General features: G+C 44.9%; 1 protein-coding gene across 2 annotated transcripts in view; it reads left to right on the plus strand.

The window, feature by feature from the left end:
- LOC144153821 (sodium-coupled monocarboxylate transporter 2-like) overlaps positions 1–21,456 on the plus strand; it is a 59,900-nt gene extending 38,444 nt beyond the window's left edge. The window contains exons 8-15 of one of the 2 annotated variants that reach the window (XM_077685552.1): positions 3,889–3,977; positions 5,541–5,650; positions 6,496–6,563; positions 12,494–12,580; positions 18,752–18,933; positions 19,381–19,484; positions 20,467–20,567; positions 20,635–21,456. In XM_077685552.1, the coding sequence (XP_077541678.1) occupies positions 3,889–3,977; positions 5,541–5,650; positions 6,496–6,563; positions 12,494–12,580; positions 18,752–18,933; positions 19,381–19,484; positions 20,467–20,567; positions 20,635–20,730 (837 nt within the window). In that variant the 3' untranslated portion in view covers positions 20,731–21,456. The remainder of the gene's footprint in view (positions 1–3,888; positions 3,978–5,540; positions 5,651–6,495; positions 6,564–12,493; positions 12,581–18,751; positions 18,934–19,380; positions 19,485–20,466; positions 20,568–20,634) is intronic. The other variant, XM_077685551.1, reaches the window with a different exon arrangement.
- The last annotated feature ends 880 nt before the right edge of the window (positions 21,457–22,336 follow it).

Here is a 22,336-nt window from a genome sequence, read left to right on the forward strand (position 1 = left end):
CTCGTATACACGAGGGTTTTAGCTTTTCGCCTCCATCAGAAAAGCGGGCACCATGGCCGGGAATCGAACCCGCGTCCTTGTACTAAGCAGCACAACGCCTCAGCCACTGAGCCTCCACGCATAGGGGAAAACACAACATTCTCGCTCACGACGCGTTTTCGAAGGTTTCCGCCAGCTGGCGTCCTGCTGGGGCTTGTTCAGGGACAAAATTGTGGGCTTAGCGTCGCAGCAGTTATTTTGCCGCTGCCTTCACGGGCAGCGTGGAAAACGAGGTATTGTGACACTTCTTACGACAAAATCACTTTTTTCGCCCGTGTGGAACTTTTGTTCCACCATACTGGCCAGCGGCGACAAGCTGTACTCCTGTAGCTGCTTCAGCCTTCTTTGCTTACAGTCGTAGTGCGTGCTTAAAGGCACTGCTTACAGGCAGTGCTTACAGGCAGTGCTTACAGCCGTCGTGCGCGAGGACTGTTTCCGCTTGCGCCGATTTTACATCATGCAGTAAAGCGTCTAGATTACTGGACATTGTTTCCAGGCAAGAAGTAGATACCAGTGGTGAACAGTGAAGTAGCCCGTTGTGTGAACCATGGTGTAAGTGCTGGACCACGTTTCGAGACAAGAATCATTTAGCCAGCGAAAATAACCACCAAAATAGTTCGTATTGTGACTAGTGGTAAATTATAGACGCTGTTTCCAGACAACAGCATTAAAGTGACACTAGGACCAACCCAAAAGTTCGCCTTATGAAACTTTGCCTCAACGCTAGACCTTGCTTCCAGACAAGGAGCATTGACGTAGCACAAAGTAGGGCTGCGCCGCCACAAAACGCGAGAGAACCACTTCCAACTTCATGGAGTTGACGTATTACTGCAAACGGGTGGTGGTGTGTGCTGTCACAAGCAGGTGGTACAGATGTCTCTCGGGTATCACTTCACTATAGTACTGAGCACGCTGAGGACGTGTCGCTGGTCTAGCAATGTGAGAAGGAACGGTACGAGCTGCTACGCCAAGCTCAGATGGAGAGATAGACTAGTCCCGAAATACGCTGCGGGATTCACAGATAGTACGAAAAATTACACGTGTCGAGACAAGTCATAGACTTCGCTGAAACTCCACCTCAATTTATTGTAAAGAAAACACAAATGTAAGCCTCCCGCCAAACCAAAGGGTTATCTCTCGGCGTGTGTAGACCGTCAGGTCTTTTTCTGATAGCACCATAAAAATAATGCTAACGCAGGCACCCACAAAATTCATTCCGGTATAATGATTTTACCAGTCGCACGTGCTTTTGGCCTGTTCATTACCTGAAGTACGTTCTAGGTCGGGTGGGAAGGTGCATAGCGCTAGAGATTGCCACAGGCCCAATATGCCTATAGTTTGCTAAATACGAGTTCTGGAGCATAGGTACAAGTGAAAGTTTAATAAAATAAAATTTCAAATCTCATTGAACCCACGAATGGCTCTAACCAGAAGAACCACTTCAAAAAACAATTGTTTCAAGCGCGCAATAAGATTTGCGCGTTGATTGCGATCTAATTTTCCGGTCGCTGCACTTTACTTTTTGTGCGCGTCAAATATTGTAACTCGGCTACTGACTGCTATCATTCACTGCTTCAAAAGCTGACATAAAATAAGGTACCTGCACGTTTCGCTAGTGTAAAAGCACAAACTATACTATGCATGTCGGAGTTCTGAATAAATAGTGAGCATTAGAATACGGGACTGTGGTTAACAGTAAACCGACCCCTCTCTTCAGCCTCAACACTCTCTTCTGCGGCGCGCATGTGGGTACACCCCTTAGAGTGCTGATGGCAACGACAATATTTTTAAAGCGTGCCCTTCCATGTATTTTGTCTTGTTTTTCCAAGGTGTATTTCGGTCAATTGCGGCTGGTAAGATGCCAGCAGCCGTTCCTCCTTTAGAGATCGAGCCCTTTCGGAAGAGTTTGACTCGCATTGCCGATCATGGATCCTGCCCCCACGAAGATCGGGACGCATTGGTAGCTTTCGCCATATTTAACTAAATTCCGTCTTATTCTGAGCCATACCGCTAAAGCACATCAGCAATGATCCCAACCTTGCTAGCGTTTCTAAGCTAACCATTACCAGATTGCACCATGTAATAACATCACAAAACTTTTACAAGCATCAGAACACATGACTCCGGCCTCTGTATGAGCGTAGTAAAAAATCCCTCGCTACTAGTCGTGCAAGCGTATTAAAATGAAGTACTTTCCAGCCTTGGTTTGGAACAATGCGTTAAAGGAGCCATGAAGACAAAACACAAGCTTCTGTTATTCGAAAGATTTCGTGTTTTATAGTGCCCCCACCGCTTGTCTGAATGCAAGCGATGCTTTATTCACTGAGAAATTAAGTATTTAAGTAAAATTATGATTTCGCCGCTAAATCGTGCGTTTTTGTGGTCTGCAATGACATCACAGGGCCTTGTTTACCGTTAGTGAACCTAGATGGCGCCATCACACCGCGGCAAGCCGTTTTCTGCCTTTGGTTTGTTTGTGAATGTATTCGTACCTGGCTTGTTTTGTTCCTGGAGGCAATCGGTCCTCGCTCGACAGATACGGTCGCGTAAGACATCGTCGCTTGCGTCAATCGGCCAGTGTCGTCTGAAACAACCCCAAAGCACCGCATTCACTGCAGTCCTGTGCAGCTAAACCAATAATGGTGCGCGAACTACGAACAGCAGCATACGCATCAATATTTCAATGTTTACGTGTGCTTTTATAACTTCCACTGTTTGACCCACCATTCTTAGGGCTTTCAGAAAAATGTGCCCTAAATGCAAGCGCAAATAGCTCGTTCGGAAAGCTTATCAGCTGTGTCTAATTTGCGTTTGCTTTTGCCGCCCTCCGCCAATCGCAGAGCTGTCTGGTATGACATCATAGGTTCTGTTGCGGGAAATGACCTAGTGAGTCGCATGGCCTTTCCCTTTTCTCCTAGTTATGTAGCTTGTTTGAGCGAAGTTTACATTAAAAGTGGTGTCAGTATGATTCTAACTAGAGAATCTTTTGAATGAACCAAACTTGTGTTTTCTCTTCATGGCTCCTTTAAATGCGGCGTGAAACAGACGTTCAACGGTCTTATCGCTATAACGCTCCGCTCGCCAGTGCTGTTCTCGAATTTTAGCGTCATTTATTTGCTTTGCCACTAGTTGACGTTAAATTTAGCTTTGAACACGTAATCACAGAGCAAACTAAGATGAAGGGAATATCTGAACACCATTTACTGCATCAGGAAAACTAGGTACCTCGCCATAGTAGCACCATCACAAGCAAATCTGAGTACAAATGCATGCACGACCCTGAAAGTCATCTTACATCACGTTGACTGCTAGGCATTACATCCAGGTGTCGAAAAGATCGCTATAATTCTCTCGGACTAGCCTTCCATAGCCATGTCTTTCACGGTGCAATGGCCTATGGAAATGATAACTACCTTCCATCCACCTGTGTCGGCCTAAGGTAAAAAGAACATCGGGACGCCTATAAGTTGCCTCAAATGTTTGAGGAACGTCTTTCCTCGGGTACCTGAAACCGTCATTACCGATGACAGTAGTCGTATTGCTCAAGTATTCTACATGGCAACTTTGCCCATGTTAAAGCCTTCAATTATAAGTATGGCCTGCAAAGAAGTAGCTCGATTCGGGATTATTCCCTCGTATGACAATAATGCTACTTCTTTTAGATCATTCTGAAATGATCTGATTTTTCTTGCAATATTTTCTCCGCACCATATGCTTCTCCTACGCCAGCTATAGCTTTACAAGGATCTTGCACTACTTCAGACAGTTTGTTCTATTAAAGGCAGGGTTCTGATAAATCACTCTTTTTTGACAAAATATCCCTCTGAATTTTGCATTTTCATTTCCCAGATGATCCCTTACTACATAAATAAATACCTAACGGACATACCGGGATTTTCTGGGCTATTTCTTGCTGGAGTGGTCTGTGCTGCAACAAGGTGACATTGCTTTTTTTCTCTATTGCCTCTTCATGTTTGGTTACATAGTCAATACCGCTCAAATATAACGCGCCAGACCCAAATTTGGTATGTTAAACATTGTGGGGCGAAAAAAAACCACCTGGGAACAAAAGGACGGAAGTTGAGCGCAGCGATCCAGGTGTTTCGATTTTAGGATTTCTTAAGCGAAGAAATTTCAGGGAGACACGCACATGTGTAAGGTTACAAGGCACGCTTTATTTTGAGAAAACACATTCAGTAGCACGGGTGGCAGGAGCAATCTCTTGCGTTGAACATAAAGAACTGTGAAGATATCACGAGTGGGAGTACGTGGGCGATGAGTGCCAGCTCCTCACTGCAGTCACCAGAGAAACTGCTGCGCTCGGGGAATGGACGGTGGGCGCTTTTCTCGCGCCATTTTTGGGTGCCGCAGACGAACAGCCGCTCTTCCAGCACTGTGTTGCCCGGCTCGCAAATAAAATCCATGGCTTCCCACCTCATGGCCCCGTTTTACCTTACAATTTCAAATAAAACGTAAACGGGAAACGTTAGGGCTGTATACTTGTCAACCCGTGTGTCCGTCGGTCTTTTTTGGTATCCGTGAGTGTGTATGTGTGTCTGTCTGTCAGTGTGTCTCTTTATCTAGCCCTAGATTCAGCCGCCAGGCCAGTAGTTGATGAAATGCTGTAAAAAACTATACATATGGAAAACCTTTCAAAACTTCCCGGTTGATCTGTAAATCTGTCGCATATTGCTATTGCATCTATGCTCCTGTGTAGTTTATGATTACGTGTATTAAGTCATATTTCGTGCTATACTCATGTAAATGGTTTTTGTTTTAATTTCCGCTTCCATTCTTCGTTTGGTGCATTTGCAATGGGCGTGCTGAGTACGACTTCGGCCATGGGACCTTCCTTTGTACTACAACACAGCTGTAAACAGGCATAAATTAATGCACTAAACTTGAAACTGCTGCAACCAGTGACATGTTTCATACATGTCAACATTGATAAAAAACATTAGGCGCCGCTGACAGAAAAGAAGCGCATATCTCACACTTGCAGCGTTTTGAGTGATATAAAATAAAAAAACTTGTTTAAACGGTGTAAAAGATACGTAAGCTAGAATCAAAAATTAAAAAAGGCCTTTTGCGCTCGAGGCACACAAAACCAACGGCGACGGAAGTTCCCAAAAGATAGCGCGTGCTTTTCCACGTGTGTACAATCGCACGTTTCTGCCTAGCAGCCATAGAATCCAGCGGAATTCTATTGATCAAATATGAGCTACGTTGTATTTGCACACGGAAATTTCGTTATGCCTGTTTACAGACTCGTGTTTACATGCGCGTTTTTTTTAGCACTTTAAGAAGTGCTCAAAATTTGTATTCGGGCCGCATAACCATATTTCACATTCATTTTGATAGTTGCCAGTTGTGGTTGCAACTTGTGTAACAATATTTTATTTTTCTCGAGTCCATGGCGGCCTGAGTGAGGTTTGCGGTGTCAGAAGAACTACATTTCTGGTTGTGTTTGGAAAGCCCGAACTGTTGTTTTCCCTTTCCAGTACAGTATCATCTATAATTAACTCACAAGCTGCTATCTTGTACGTCGACATCATCGCTCCTCGATACAAAAAAGCTAAACAACACGTGTTGTGGATAACACGAAGCATTGGTGAGTTAGGGTTTCATTTGGAGCGTTTTGTCATTTCTCAAGTGCGCATAGCGAAAATACAGAGTTTTGTCAAATCGGGTCAAGCTTCAGAAAAACAAGAAAGCTCGGAAGAGAATTGCAAAAATCCTAAGTTTTATCTGAGACGTAGGAGCTATGCCATGAAATCTTCAGTGCAAAGCCTTGTTTGCAGGCACTTTACCAGACCCTTTTTTCATCAGCTGACCAAAATTTTGTTTTTGTGTAATGACAATGACATGCGCATAAATTTATGCCAGATGCAATAGCTTACGACATTTAATTTTGACAAGTTTGCTGCTCAGGCTTCCCTAGATGAGGGGAATAAGCTGTCACCTAAATACGCAAGCTCCGTTGAATAAGGTTAACGCCACGCGGGAGCTAAATCTGAAGGCCTTCAAATATAAATGCCATGCATTGTTCGACAGAATCACGTGGCAATATTTTACAGCCTTATACCCCTTTAGCTCAATCAAAAATAAGAATGTAACATGCACCACACTTACGGGGATCGCGCAGTGCGATAGAATGTGGTCAGACTTATTCCTGGAAAAAATCACCAGTGATGGTCTTGCACCTGCAACAAAATAAACAAAAACATAAACTGTCAAGCTTGGTGGTTTCTGGGTTAGTACGCCCTATTTTATTTGCATATCATACACAAAGAACTTTAAACACTACCATGCTTGATTTATTCTATACCTTCAGTTTCATTCAATGAGCGGATGGCATTTACCCTAGATAGAAACTTAATCAAAGCGTTCTGTCATTACGTTCGACGTTTTGAATAGCTGCGTATCAATTTTGTCATGTGTTTTATTTTCCTGCAGCTTTTTTTGTCGGCACCCTTATGACACTCTACAGCACCCTTTGCGTTCACATGGGATCATTGACAACGGTAATTATAAACTTTCTATTCATCTCACGAGTTACTTGGTGTTAGCATTGAGGTTGCTCTATTCTTCTCCTGGCACTCCGGCGTAACAAGAACAGCAATGACAGACCACTGTATTCCCTGTTGTGAGAAATTTAAATCGCAGTCGCAGTCTTTTCTCAAAAGTGAACAAACAGTTAAGTAGCACTTCTCATGTGACACGTTCTAGATGCTGCACGGTTGAGCACTAGTTGGCGAAACGCCTAAAATTATACCTAGCCAAAAGATGACCACCGCTGCCGCAAGGTGTTACAAGAAGTTATCAATAACGAGCTAAGAAAACTTCACCAGCATTTTTTCCTCGCGGCCTTACGGCCTAGATCTTGGGCGTTTTGTTTGACACACCTTGCCGTATCTTAAAGCTAAGCTTTGCATGCATCACTCACGGCGATTGTTTCGCCATCACAACGCACTGCACGAAATCCAACTTTACGAAGTAGGTTTCACAAAACGATGATAATGATAAACAAAGGCACTTCAAGCGCTTAAAGGAGCCATGAAGACAAAATACAAGTTGGGTTTAATAGAAAGACTGCTTAGTCCCGATAACAATGATACCAATATCATCACAATCTTCGAACAAATAACGGAGATATTAAAGAAAACGTCTGAAGCAGTCGCGACCCCATAGCCAATTTCCCGCAACTTTTCTATGACGTCATGGAACCTTGTTTGTGCGATTGGCTGTCGCCTAACTGACCTGTCGTGACGACACATGACTGGACGTCTGTAATGTGGCCTCTAGTTCCATTTGACCGCATCACTTGAATGCTAACGTGCCGTTAACGCAGTGAAAATTATGTTTTATTGTTGGCCCGTATGACGTCATTCATGCTCATAACACGTCACTGTGGCGCGAAATTTGAAAGTTTTTAAATACGTCTTGCTTTTTGTTCGTTAAAAAAAAATCTTTTGTGGCTGTAATAGAGCTGAGTGAGATAATGAATCCTAGTTCTTTCAAATTAAACGAAGTTGTATTTTCTCTTCATGGCTCCTTTAAAGCGCTTGATGAAAAAGTGCTTCCCCTGGTCGAAACCGAACCTCGCTCCCTGGTGTTACGAAGCCGACGTCTATTCAATTGCGCCATTCCAAAGTGGTCGAAGGAGTTAGATTTTTCAGTTTGACACAGGTTGTATAGGAGAAATCTTCATGTTTTAACTGTTTGCCTCCTAGAAAAGGGCTGCAATTTTTCTTAGCGTATCAAGCTGATGCCATGTTTGCTGGCCTTTGTATACCATTACCGTCCACTGCTAACTCATTTCAGTCCCCGCTAGCGAGCTTCTGCGGAGCACCTTCTGTTTTTGCGTGACCGGTGACGCAATGTGGACTATAGGTGTGATTATGTGGGAGTCGGTGTGGCAGTTAATTGCAGCTAAGAAGCGCCTACATATGAAACTTTAACTTATCAAACGTTATGTTGATACGTTTACCTGCGGGAGAATAACAACAATCGCCCGCATGTTGTCATTCTCCCGCTTTACGACATGCGGGGGAATAGTGATTTCGAAAAGATGGGTTTTAAAATCCCTAACTACATCTCACAGTCACCCAGCTAACCCATTTCATCCGCCACGTCTGCCCTCAACTCCACAGCCTAAATGAATTACCACCTGATCGGCGCCCCTCTGCTTACTAGCGTAACATATTGTGCTCCTTACTTCCAGCTGAACCAAGAGAACATTTGAAATTCGACGCGCTCAATCAGAAATTTCACGAATCTTCGTAGGCCTTGTTGGATTTACACCCACTTCCAAGCTCTTAAGCTCTGCCTTCACAACACGCTCGCAGAACTACTCGAAGCACAACTTATTCAGCTCTCCGGCCTCTGTCTCACCGCTACGGTTGGAGCAGTCGTTGCACAGTGAGGCAGCCGCGTCCCCACATCCATCAACCCCTCACAACCGCTCCCACCAGATGTTCGCTGATGCATCTCGGTATGCTTAATTACGCAACACATAAACCAGACGTATAATGCGGGCATGCAGGAGATAAGACCGAGTACGCCTCCTCCAGAAAGAATACTCCAGTAATGCACATACCCGGTTACGGACGTTGCAGCCTACCCTAATCTACCAGCTAATGCTCTCCCCGACCTCAACCCCTATGGATCACTCCGAACAACGGCCATCCCCACTCATGCCACTAGCAGCACCACTGCCCAAACTGTCATTTCGCTCCCAATGAGCTCTCCATTGCTACGTCGCGGTTCTAACAGACTGCCAGTAAGCAAGCCGCAATTTCGTTACCGGTGCCGTATTCTCATCTGGTCGTACGTCGGAGGAACGAAGTTAGCGAAAGGTATTTCCGGACTACTGGGACCGCAACCCACACAACGTACTGCAGAACAGAAAAATGTGGGACCACTTCCCACGTGGCGCCCGCGGGCAAAGCACGACGTTCCACGTGTCCCGCGGTTGTCGAGGGCTGGCGCTAGTTGACCGGTCACTGAGCACCTCTTCATCGAGCACCACTTTAGTTGGGCGTCGCCACCGTGGTTGCTCAATTGGTGGAGAACAGCACGAGGAACGCTGTGTTTGCGGGTTCTACCCCGCCTACGGACCACGACTGAGCTTGTCACGACTTTCATTTCTCTACAGTCCAATCCCGATATAACAAAGTCACCGGAAGCGTGAATTACTTCGTTAAATTGAGAAGTTCGTAAAATGGGGCAATCATTTTGCAAGTTCTCGTAAAATGGCTGTGTGAAGGGAGGCGCATCCCAACAGCAACCATGACATCGTAATTGCGCAAGCCGCACCACTAGCTTTTCGATAGTTTAGCAATGCGCTATACGTCCGCAGTGAAAATAACGGCAATAAACCGGTAGGGGTTCCGGGGGAAACGAATTTATTTCCTGACAAAAAAGCCTCTGTTTTTCACCTGCGGACGCGTCGTTAGCATGGGGTGGGAAGAATGGTGCGGGAAGCGCACGTGGTCAACGTATCCTCAGTTTCTTTGTGAGATCCCAGAACAAAGAATCCAGCGAATACAGTCAAACCCGACTATAACGAACCCGGATAGAGCAAATTATGCTATATATCAAACAAAAATAAATCAGTTACGGAAATGCACGCGAAACATGTTCCTTATAGCTAACTTCACATCTGATATATCGAACTCGGCGTGCAAAGAATGGCCGCCAAAAATGCACGGTCTCGGAGCGGCGATTTAGAGGTTGATTTGCCGCGACCCCTGCGAAAAGGCCACGACTGATACATTGCGCCTCGTATGGAGTGACATGACGCCCAACACTTTCCGTAACAGCTTCCGACGCGCGGAACTCACGCCCGAACCCGCCCAGTCAGTGAGTCCGGACCAAGACAGCAGATCGCCAACCCTCCCGATGCCTCGCGGAAAGGAGTGTCCTTCGAAGGTTTCCTGAGTGTCGACGACGACGTTGCCGTCACTGTAAGCCCCTCGGACGCGGGCACCCTCAGCAGCACCTTCGTAATGCTGATGAAAAGCACCGGGGAGGCAGAGGATGTTGCGAGTGAAAGCCGACTGACGCTTAATGAAGTGCTTCCGGCTGTCGATGTCCTCCGCGAATATTTCTTCGATATTCAAGGACACGGACTCGAACCGGTGCAAACAATGTCTCGTATAAAGAATGCTGGGCTAGTTGACGCTGCCAAAACGAAAGGAAAAACAAAAACCACCGCTTTTTTTTTTGAACTAGGGTGTTAAGGCGTTAAGCCGGAAAGTAGCGTTATTATTTGCAATAAATCGATTGTTTTGTGTATGGTAATGACATACTTCATTTTGTTCGTTTCTGCATGGGGGGATGGCAAGGGGATTCCCGCGTATGGCGAACTCTTAACAATAAATTCGTTATAGGCGGGTTCGGCTATATCGAACTATTGGATATATCGAACTAATCGTGGCACATATTGCAGTTCGCTTTGACCGGGTTTGACTGTACGTATGCACAGGCTCAGAGAGAAACCACGGGTAGGAGTACCGTAAATTTCGCAGAGAACGGCCTCTCCCGAAACATCGTCCGTCCACCTTCAGGGGTGAACTATTCAATCTACTAAATGACCCCAAAGATCGCCCACGCCCAAAATCGATGGGTTTACCGCTAATGATTGCGGAAAGTAAACCCGTATTATTTATTCATGTGTTGTTGCGGTCACGTATTTGTGCTTTCCGCACATGACCCCAAATTTCGCCCATCTCGTACTTTTTGTTGATATCTCCACGTTTTGTGTGTGTGGTGCGGCCACTTGTTTGTAGATTTTAGCAACTTACCCGCATGTTCGTACATCCCGTATTTTACACTTGATATCTTCGTACTTCGGGCGGTGGTTTTTCTCCCGTTTTTCCTTTGAAAAAAATCCGCATCTATCAAAGATAATAAATGACTCACCGCATTTTCGTCTTTAATTTCCTTGGCTTTCTTAACTGCCTACTATTATTTCTCTCGGAATTTACGATCCCTTTTTCTCATTCAGATTTACTACATGGATAGCGAGGGTCTCGGCTCAAGCAGTCTTGGTGCCATAGGTTGCTCAAGAGGGTTTAACGCTGGTCAACCACTATCGACATGTCGTGGACGTTCGAGTGATGGCCTGGAGGTTATAAAGAAGGTCCCCTTCACCCCGAGCGGATGGAGTGGCGCAGGCTACCACCCCCAAGAGCATAAAACAATTAACTTACCATATAAACCGGAGAAATTGGAGTGAGCACACCCTTGCCGGTAGCGTAGTGCTCATCGCACCAGATACCTCTTCTGGAGGTCGTGGGTTCGTATCCCACGAGGCGGGCAATGTTTTTCTCCAATTTCTTTCTTTCGAAAAAATTTGCATCTCTTAATGATAATAAACGACTTACCATATATACATACTTACATACGCACATACATACATACATACATTCATACATACATACATACATACATACATACATACATACATACATACATACATACATACATACATACATACATACATACATACATACATACATACGTATATACATACATACACACATACATACATACATACATACATACATACATACAGAAAGGAAATACAGCTCCTGAAAACAAGGACTTCCTAAGAGGGATAGTTCGCTAATTGTTTGCGTGAAAATAAAAATGTTTTTAGGGAAGGGATTTACAAATTGAGAAAATTTGTTTAGTTTTTTATTTTTATTTATGTTTTTGTAGTGTGGGCCACACCAGGTCTAAGCAGCAAGGGCATAGGCTGGATATACACGTGCAAGTAAAATTACAACTCAAGTGCGACAAGAAATGCAATACCCCACGTACTGCGTGAACGTGTTCCCCTCAGAAACTCTGGAGAAAAAAAGAATGCATAATCGTATCAGTTGTGAAAAGAAGTGGGATATGTAAGTTAGAATGGAAGTACCTTGTTGGTCTTGTTGGAAAAAAGGTAAGTTTGGGGATGGGCCTATTGATTGATTGTGGTTCAGCAATAAAAAAAGAAAATCAAGTGGCAAACAACGCCTGCGTGATTCAAGCGTCTCGATGCCATTATCAGGCATTAGCTGGGACGAGGAATGGGTCGGTGAGTATTTGGAGTACATAAATCGAATTACCATCATTTGTGTTGTATAGAGTTTGCGGTTAGATTCAAAATCTTAACTTTGGTATTGCCTGTTTGATGCTGTATCGATTGCGCTGACGGACTGCCCTTATTTCTGCACCTGCTCTGACGCATTTACTTGTCAGTGATGCATTTATTTGCGGTATTTCAGAACTGACAGCTTTAGATGCGCTGATTTTTTTATCTCTCCGGCCGTGACTCTACTGCGTATGCAATTCTAACAACAGTTGCCCACTTATAGATCTGGGTAGGAATTGTGCCCTTGTTTGTACCCATTGTTTAAACTGAAAACATTATCGGTACTTTTGAAACGTCTTTATTTTGCAGGTCTTCATGATGGCCAATTCAGCATTTGCAGCGCCGTACGTTGGCTTGTGTCTCCTAGCTGTGCTGTTCCCGTTCGTGCACTCCAAAGTACGTGCGGCATAAAAGTTCTATTTTTTATATGCGGTGAATTGTTGCGTGAGGTCTTCATGACGGGAGCGAAAAATCGATAATGACTATGATGCAGCATGGGTCAAGACCGTGTGCCGCTACCTGTAAAGTTCCTCTTTGAAAACACGCTTCGGCTACTGCATTTATTATAGAACATGAATATATGAAATTGGAGCATGCTGATTTCTCGCCTTAACACTTTTTGCCCCTGGTGGTGTCAATTCAAGCATGACCTAAATGTTTTTCTAGCGCATAGAGATCAAAACCAAGGGTCCTATTCCAGAAGGCCCGAGATTGAGCGGAACTCGGGAAACAGGAGCTCTAGCGCCGCCCACGTAACGTAATGATAATATTTTGAGACGGAGTTCAAGCGCTTTAAAAATGCAGTTCATGCCATTTGCTGATTATTGGGGTGACGTAACCGGTTCATGGCAGCGCGTTCCAAGGAGGGGCGATAGGGCGTGGTGAATTTTTCTCTGTGTTCTCTCGCTCCATTGCTGCACTGGTGGCTACTGGGGGCAAGCAAATCCAACTACATTACTTTGTCGCGCTTTTATTTTATTAGTCTGTATTTCCCTACAACGTTCATTTAGTTCTCATTTTAGGCGTGCTTACGAGATTTTTGTTTGAAATTCGCCGTCCTACGAAGCAGCTTCTGCCCATTTCCGCCGTCGGTGGCAGACAATGCAATCAAGTGACTAAGGCTGACTGGAGCAAAAAGAAAGCTGGCAATGAAAACGCGCGACATTCAAAGTAATTGCGGCTTGGTGTTATGAAACCCTCCGTCCGCTTTGAGATATGAAACTCCCTAGGAACACTTAAGTCTGCTTACGTGATTTCAAGGCGAAAGCGTGGCCATACGTTATAACAACTGATACATGGTACTGCCGATACTCTTAACAACTCATAATTGTACTAGGGATCATTCTTAACTGATATATTGCACTTGCGTTATTTTCTTCGATTTTGGGTCTTTGTCTTTCGGCATAAATTTTGGCATTACTTCCACCAGCTTCTTTTCTGCTATGCCGTGCTTGCGTACGTGTCTTCTCTTTCATTTTATAGTGAACTTGCCAGCAAGAAGAAAGTTCACGTGTCATGCTGAAAGCAATATTCAAGAACGTTTACTTTCCAATTCACAGTTTTGTGAATTTTCCAAAGCGAGCCCATCCGCTCCTAAAAGTTCACAATTGAGAGCAAGTCACCCAATTGTCCATGTGCTACGAAGAAAGGAACAGCAACAACCACAGCTTTTCAAATTTGTTTCCTTTATTTCACTTTGCTTTTCACAGCTTTTCTTCGACGAAGCTCTCCACAGTCGTTTTTTTTATGTGGACTATACTTTCACTCTCCATCTAGCGTTACGCTGTTTCTTTCGGTCTCAATCTTCCCTTCACAAGGTTTTCATGATCCGCTTCCAGGCAGACGACAAAGACGCTGGAGAAAGCCCGTTCAAATACCCAAAGATCGCCTCCGATAATAGACACACACCGCTGATTACATACTATCCTCCGGGTAAAGTTTTCGCAATAATGGTGTGACACGCAACGCCCCAAGAGAAACCCTCTTCCGCGCTGACGATAAATGAAGTGCATGATCATGCAAGGCCACATTGGAAAGTTTTGCTAGCACACAATAACTGAAGCGCGGCCACCCGATGGAAACCTCATTTCCATCGAGCGGTCACGACTGAAGCGTGCGCTCCGGCTGCAGACGGATAAACGCATGGTAGAACCTGTGGAAGCCATGTCCAACGAACCACATAAAAAATACACCATCTTCCTACGTGGGAACCCTGAAGGGATGCAAAGCCGTGGAGTAGTAGCGTGTTAATTGGTTGTTAGAGTAAAGACACGTGTGGTAGCGTATTAAATGTATTCTTTATTTATCGAGTAGTGGGGAACGTTTTGCGGCTTCTCGTTCTCGAAGCGAGGAATCCGCTGTTCGACGCTGGCGTTTCGAAGAGTTGTCTCTTTGCCGAACGCCATCTGGATCAGCTACTCGCCGCTGGTGTTTCAAAGTGGCTTCTCGTTCTCGAAGCAAGGAATGCCGTTTACGTTCGGGGTCGCCAGCTCTCCTCTGTGCAGCCTTGTCTTCGGAGGTGCTCGCGGTTCTGACAGTGTGCTGGCTGGCGCTAGTTAAAGGTGTGCCAGCCAGTTCGCTGACGGAATCGTTGGCGTCCATTTCCAGTCATCGGACGGCGCGGTACCGAAGAAGCAACTGAGCGGAGCGCGGAGGGGTTTATTTGCAGAGTAGAGGGAGTGGAGAAGGGGAGCAGCGCGCATGAGCGTGATTGGACAGCTGGTGTGCAGAGGGGAGAGGAGGGGCAGCGCGCGCTAGCGCACAGGTGGTGTGGAGAGGAGGAGAGGGAGAGAGCGGCGTTATCACAGCTGTTGTGGAGAGGAGGAGAGGTGCGGCCGCCGGACGAGGGAGGGTCGACTAAGAGATGCTTTGCATCTAAAAAGGCGAAACACATGTCTACAGTAATCCCGCTGCGCACACAACCGCTGACTGTCGAGTGGGGCGGTCGCTGATGCGGTCGCTACCAACGCTTCTGTGGAAGGTGTCCGTCGCGTAAAACCGCAGCGCACACAACACTCTCTTCGACAGTCACGGAGGGAAAGCCCCCTCAAAGTCGTCGCAAACCGGGTCGGGCGCGAGATGGCTGCACAGGAAATGCATAGTACTTTCGAGAGACAAAAAAAGGCTTGAAATTCCTCCTCCGCTAAAGAAAACCTCTGTCGGGATAGATATATGCTTTCTACGGTTACCGTGATCAATAAACCATGCCGCAGCAGCCGCCAACACGAGCGTCACGAGCTCACCTCGGCCGTGCAATATCTGTCCCCAGTTTTATACGAGGTCTCGTGTCAATCACACACACCCAGTCCATTGGTGGGTGTGGCGTAGCGAACGAAGCCCCACCCATTCATAGCTGCCATGGCGTCCACTTCTCCGGTGGGGTAGCGTCGCAGCTACGAAGTCGCTTGCGTTTCATGCAAGCGGCTTCGGTAATAAAGCGACCGGTAATAAAGCTTAGCAGCAAACAATGAACGAATGAAATCCCCAGGTCTCCGTCAGTCAAATGCTGCACAGTTGCGGGCAGCATTCTCCCGACTTCAAAGTCGGGAGAAGGGCGCGTTCCTTTCGCTACCGTGACTGACTGATTCTGGGGTTTAACGCGCCGACGCAACGCAGGCGATGAGGCGCGCCGTAGTGGAGGGCTCCGGATTAATTTTGACCACCTGGGGATCTTTATCGTGCGCCGAAATCTCGTACACACGGGCGTTTTTGCTTTTCGCCTCCATCAGAAAAGCGGCCGCCGCGGCCGGGAATCGAACCCGCGACCTCGTGCTCAGCAGCGCAACGCCTTAGCCACTGAGCCACCGCGGCGGGTATTTCGCTACCGTGAACTGCTTCGCTTATTTGTTTTGGGCTTGCCCGAAGCTGCACTGGAGTCACCCTCAAAGCACGTAGCAAACACATTTCAGTAAAAAAAAAAAAAAAAAAAAAACAGAACATCGACAAAATCAGAACCGCCCCGCACCGATTTCAGAGGGCGGCACTTTAAAAGGAGGCTCGGCCAGGCCGGAGTTTAAAATGTATAGCTGCGTTATCTACTTTACGCAACGGAGTGCATATTGCAACTCGATTCTAGATGGCTCAGTGCACGGATGTTTTTCAGTGTGCTTTTTCAACGTGAGGGGCGTCAACTGGGCGCGTTGATTATGTGAAGCGTGCTCCGTGCGACTCCACCGGTGTCGCTTGAGGTTTATCGCAAACCTGAAGCGACACCGCAGCAGCTGAAAACTCGGGAACGAGCTATCTCGGGCCTTCTGGAATAGCGCCCCAAAACTGGTAGTTTTCTGGCAAATTGTTCATCAATGATGCCTATTGCGATAGACATCACTGTTGTGGTTTAGCGGAGCTTCGCGCTATAAAAAAGCAGCAGCTCTGTTGAATATAAAATTGCACGATTGAGGCTGAAAAAAAAGGTTTTATTCCCAAGCTTGTAAATTTATAAATACGTGCATTACCAGTGCCAATTTTTGTTTTGAGCTTAATGTGGACGTAAATCTTAGTAAAGTATGCTAAAAAGATGCTTCTGCTCAACAAGCAATTTTTATTTGCCAGGTGTCTTAATTAGTTTCTTCATTAATTAATCAATTATTACTTGCCTACCAGCTCCACTGTTCGTCTGCGGGCTCATTGGGCCATGCAGTTTAAGAAAACACAGGAAACATTGTTTTGGTTGAAATAATAAAAAAATCAGAGCTGAAAGGTTTGAGAGTAGAATGCTGTTACTCTACTCGGTGATGAGGAAGACCTTGTAGTGTGTTAGGCACAGATACGCACAGTGCATCCATCATATCATATCAAATCAAATCATATTTATTCAACATCTTTCACCAAGATGTTAGGAGCACGGACAAAAAGCCTTTGCAGGATCGGCTTGACTGGGTCCGCACCCCCTCAAGAAGCTGACAGTCCTATAAAGTCAACCAAAGTTGACTGTGCAGCAGCGGAGACAGCGATACATCATTACACAATGGAAACAATTACACAATGGAAACAACATTACACAATGGAAACAAACATTACACAATGGAAAACATTAAACAATGGAAACAAATATTACACAAACATTACAAGCAAGAACCCGGTACGACGAATTAGGTTAACTTTATGTTTTGGCTATGCGCACGTGCCGGTCAGCGGTGGTCGATGTCGGTGGCATCAGGTTCGTCGCGTCGCGCCGGCTCAAAACCCACCACTTTATAATACAACGTGTTCAACGTTGCACACCGTACCGCACTGCCTTCAAAAAACTCCAAGAGACGGTTTCCTCAATGACACGAAAAACGGAGCTAGCCGCAGGCTGAAGCACTCACCTCATCAAGGAGCAGACACACTACATTCTGAATGATGAGACGAGTCTCCGGCAGCCGCCAGCGTGAAATGTAGCATGCCGCTTCTCGCACCAGCTGCCACCGGGACTCACCGCCTACTCCCACGTCATATCTTGGGCAGCGCTTTGTGGTGGCAGTAGTTTCACTGAGTGTCGAGAGTGGCGGTGCGAGATATTTCGTCCACGGCCAACGCCACCGGCGACCCCAGCTTTTCTGCGCCACGGGGCCTAAATGCTCTGCGTAAACGCTATTGCCTACGCGGCACTTAGTCTGTGTGAAGTAGCTCCCTGTGGTTTTACCGTTCCGGTGCCTATTGGAAGAAACAATGACAAGCTCTCGTGGGATTAGGTTGCATTAGCCAAAGATACGTTTTCCAGTGAAAATTACATCCATCTTTCTAACACTGTACTTTAGGTAATTGTCTTTTAGCACGAGACATTGTCATATGGTCCGTACAGCAATAAAAGGAACCGCAACACTAAACATCCGCGCTAGAAGACAAGATACGACTGAAACAGGCGCCATTTATGTCCTATCTTGTCTTAGTCTGACGTCTGTTTTGCACCACGTTTTCTATATTTCAAGTATGATCCAACTCGCTCAGCAGCAATTTCTGTTAGGTCAGTACAATCTCGAACGAATGACACCAGGGGAAATCTTAAAGTTATCTTTTGGCCATGGCTGTTCTCTCTTTTGTGCGGCGTAATGCCCGCGTGGAGTGTTTCCCAGTAACTCAAGATACTGCGTTATGTTATTACTCGATCCTGAATCAAAATTCAAGTTCGAATGCTATTCTATTTCCCTCAAAGTAAGAATAAATCACAAACAAAAAGCTCTTCACTGAGTTGGCTGTTCGTGGAGGCCTGAGGTGCTCGCCATGTGACAGCATACACACCAAGCATGTGTACAAAAAGACGAGTGGCACGGTTTCTCTACTATAGTACGAGTTAACAGGGGAAGAAACACTGTACACAATATTCTTTCTCTCCTAAAAACGGAAATGCATGTTTTCTGTTGCAACAAAGAACCAGCTGTGATTTTTTGCTGCCAAGGCGCAATTCAAAACAAATTTGAGAATTGTATTTGCACCTTACAGCGTTTACACATTCCTGCTATAAATTGCGTTAACCCGTGAGGGATGCCAGCAGCAATTTTAAGAGTAACCAAGAGGAGAACAGCGCGCACTTCAAATCGTGACACGCTTTTCGATCCTGCAAAATCTTGGATTTATGTTTTGCAGGGTGCAGGTACGGCGACGCTGCTTATGGCTGTGTATCAAGTTTGGCACATGGTCGAAAATATCGCTAGTGGAAAACGGCCAGCAAGAATGCCTGTTTCTCTGGAGTATTGCCCAGCCAATTTTACCACGGGTCTTGCAGCAACAAACGGAAGCCGCTCTTATCGTCCTAAATTGGTCACAAGGTACCGCTACTTTCTACAATGCTCCTCCATTCCTTTTTGAAAATCTATACTTGCAGCCCTAAAGAAAAAATTAGCGCATCTATTGAACCGCCACATACGCTAATAAACGAGCCACTTAGCCGTGTCTTCCTTCCAGCAAGAGCTTAAACATTTTACGCATCTTTTTTCTAGCGGTTTCGAAGCACGTATTCGCACCAAGCATGTGTGAAGTAAATTTTCCTATTCCAAAATATCGTAAACACTTTGTTGCTCACAAACCGGACCTCACGGTGTCAAGCTCACTCATTGTTTTGCGTGTATTACCTTGACATGCACTAACTTAGTACGGATACCGTTTTACTTTTTTTTATTCGCGGCACAGCGGTGGTGCGAAGTTTCTTATAGGCCTAAATTAAAAGATCATGTCCTTCGCGAGTTTACAACATCTACTATTTTTTATCTTTTCAGGTCGGAAGACATATTCTTTATTTTTCGGTTGTCCTTTTTTTGGAGCAGCTTCTTCGCAATTCTCGGAACAGTCTTGACAGGAATACTAGTCAGCGCCGTCACAGGTAAATTTTTACACTACAACATGATCACAATGCTCCGGTTATTCGCCCAAATTTATTTGTTTTAGAAACGCACTCACCTTTTTGAGCACGGAACTCTGCATAAATACTATAAAAGCCACGCTTCCACTTCCTAAACATGTGCTCTATTCTCCTAAACAATCCTTAAAAAACGGGAAGTGTTTTGGTTTGAGGACATTCTGATAAATAGTTGGGGTTGGCCGCTTCAACACCAAACTTCTAATTTTCATTCTGTTATGATTGCGTGCGTAAAATACCGTAATGTCGCAACATCTGCACGAAGGCATTTTTATTGGTGTCTTTGAAGGTAAGCAATATTTTTCACGAACAAGAAGGGTTCATATAAAATATTTGATCAAAGCATCTAATTATCATTATTTGTCATACTGCGTAGACTTCATTACCGCCACAAGAGCATATTTGTACATGTGCCTCATGACATTTATTTCCGCCGAATGACCTCGAGCTATGACGGAGTTGTGGAGAAATCTTTGCCCTTTGATGTGACAATTTTAACATACTGGAGAATTGGTCAACTCTGTGTGCCATTGTACATTTTAAAAGAAAGCAATTTGCTTTGGAAATATTCCGAAATCTACTCTTGGTAAAAGCAGAAAAGTTGATTGCAAAAGGAAAGTATATTGCAGCCTCTATAGGTGTAATGGTGTAGGTAGACTATTATGCAGTGAAGAAGGTGGGCTCGCTCTGAAGTAGTTCGAGGAAAGAACAGTAGTGCTCCCGACAACGCAGAAAGATAGACAAATTAACCGTAGTACTCACCTCTCAAAGCTTCAGAGTACCAAATCACAGGCTATTTGAAAATATCGTTTCAATTGCATAAAGCTGTTCCCGCAAAACATTGTCGCTTTCGTAGCAATATCTTTATACACAATTCAACATCGCACTGCTACATGTTGTAGCCTATAAATTCTCTTTGAAGTGTCTTTGTCGCTATTCCTTTTAGGTGAAATGCGATCTAAAACTCGGCAGCCCCATCTAACAAGTGATGCACTTATGCAACTGTGGCGGAAGTGTCGATGGTCATCCCAGCAAAGCAATCGCGAGGTAAAAAAATTAACGTGGGCAACCTGTCGCTATTTGGAGTTACGATTTTGCGTTTTGCTAATTTCAGACACTCGCACAAGGAACTGTGTGCATAAACTACCCTATGCACCAAGCCGAAAGCGGGAAACTGCTGAACCAGGAAGTGGAGACTGTCGCATGTTAAACACTATACGTTTCATAAACATTTTAAACCAAATAAATAAAATTGCTAGTTTGAGCACAGAAACAACAGCAGTGACATGCTGTGCCGTTGGTCAAGGTTTTCTGCAATGTTTTCTGCAAAGTTTTCTGCAATGTTCTGCACTACAATGTTTTATTATAACTATATCATCAAAATTTTACTATATTTTCGAGTTTTATTTGAGGATGCACGTAATCACTTCAAGTTCCGTTGTCATCACCCATCTTGAAATACGTTCGGTGTAAATCTGCCACAAAAATAATTTAGGATTTCGGTTCTAAGGAACGAAACTTTTATTGCGCTATAAGCGTTTATGGATTAATGAACGCCATGTGAGAGTCTTACTCATACGATGATATTGCGTACACGCGTGCTGTTATTGCTGTTGTGTACAGTCGTCACAAAAATGGTCGCCCTGGCCGGGAACGGAAAGTGCGACCGTGGCGTTAATAGTGCAACATCAATGCATCGTTCGAAATTGTAACATTTCGTATTTAAATCTCACGAGACACCGTGAAACGTAATTTATTTGTATAGTTCGAAAACAATACTTTTTATTAGTAGTCCACAGTACTTCTTATCGGCCCTTCTTGAGCTTCTTCAAACGCTTTTTTTATGTAGCAGTCACGAAGAAATGAAGCCAGTAGTTGCGGATTTAGGATACGACCGAAAAGTATAGCTGAACGCAGAAGTTTACAACAAAATTTCTGAATAACGTTGAGAGATTACGAGTTTCTTCAGCAACATACAACACAAGGCATTCGTCTTTTAGATAAAATTAGGAGGAAAAACTTCCAGCACTCAGTGCAGAAATAAAAATAAGCCATCAAGCAATTTACGTTTTTGAGGCCCACGATACTTTCCCTGCAATATATGAAACTACTTGGGCTCAGCGGTGTTTTCGTTGCAAATTTCAACGAAAGACGGTATTCTTTATTCGACATTTGCCTTGTAAATACCTCCCTTCGCTTTACCGTTCACCTCTTATGCTCTTCCTCTGCCGTCTCACTCCTCTTAAAATAAACACGCTAGAAGTTTGCTCAAGTCAATTTTAATTTGCTGCGTTCTACTGCTGCAGGCCGTGAGCCTGTATGCCATCGCTGCCGTACTGAGGAGGCGCGAGTGAATCAAGGTGCCCTACTTCAACGTTTATAGAACCACATTTTCTTACTTCACGTCCGTTCTAAGCGGAACGTTGAACATACCTAGTGGAACCTTTCGTAACTGTTGCCGTTTTATTTCTTAAAATTACGCCAAACGTTATAGTGGCGTGGGCGGTAGCAGGCGTCGAAGTGATTTTTTTTCTGCAGTTGACATAGTTTTTCATTTCCTATCGCAAAAATCAAGCATCCATACAGGAACACTGCGAATATCCCTTGTGTATTGCTTTTGTGCCTCGTATTTGTGTAACGTTTTGTTCTGGCTCAACAATGTTGACAAGTATGATCATTGCCACCGGACTTGGACGTTTAGAATTGGCTGTGGGTACATAAGATTATTGCGCAGTATCGGTTTCTCCTTGGCCGGCTGGCGGAATCAAGTAATAGACAGACAGCCAGACCAAAATTTTCATGTTCAAATCGCACAA

Source organism: Haemaphysalis longicornis, unplaced genomic scaffold, assembly GCF_048455015.1.
Source record: "Haemaphysalis longicornis isolate Haplotype H1 unplaced genomic scaffold, Haemaphysalis longicornis Haplotype H1 scaffold_9, whole genome shotgun sequence".
Classification (NCBI taxonomy): Eukaryota; Metazoa; Arthropoda; class Arachnida; order Ixodida; family Ixodidae; genus Haemaphysalis; species Haemaphysalis longicornis.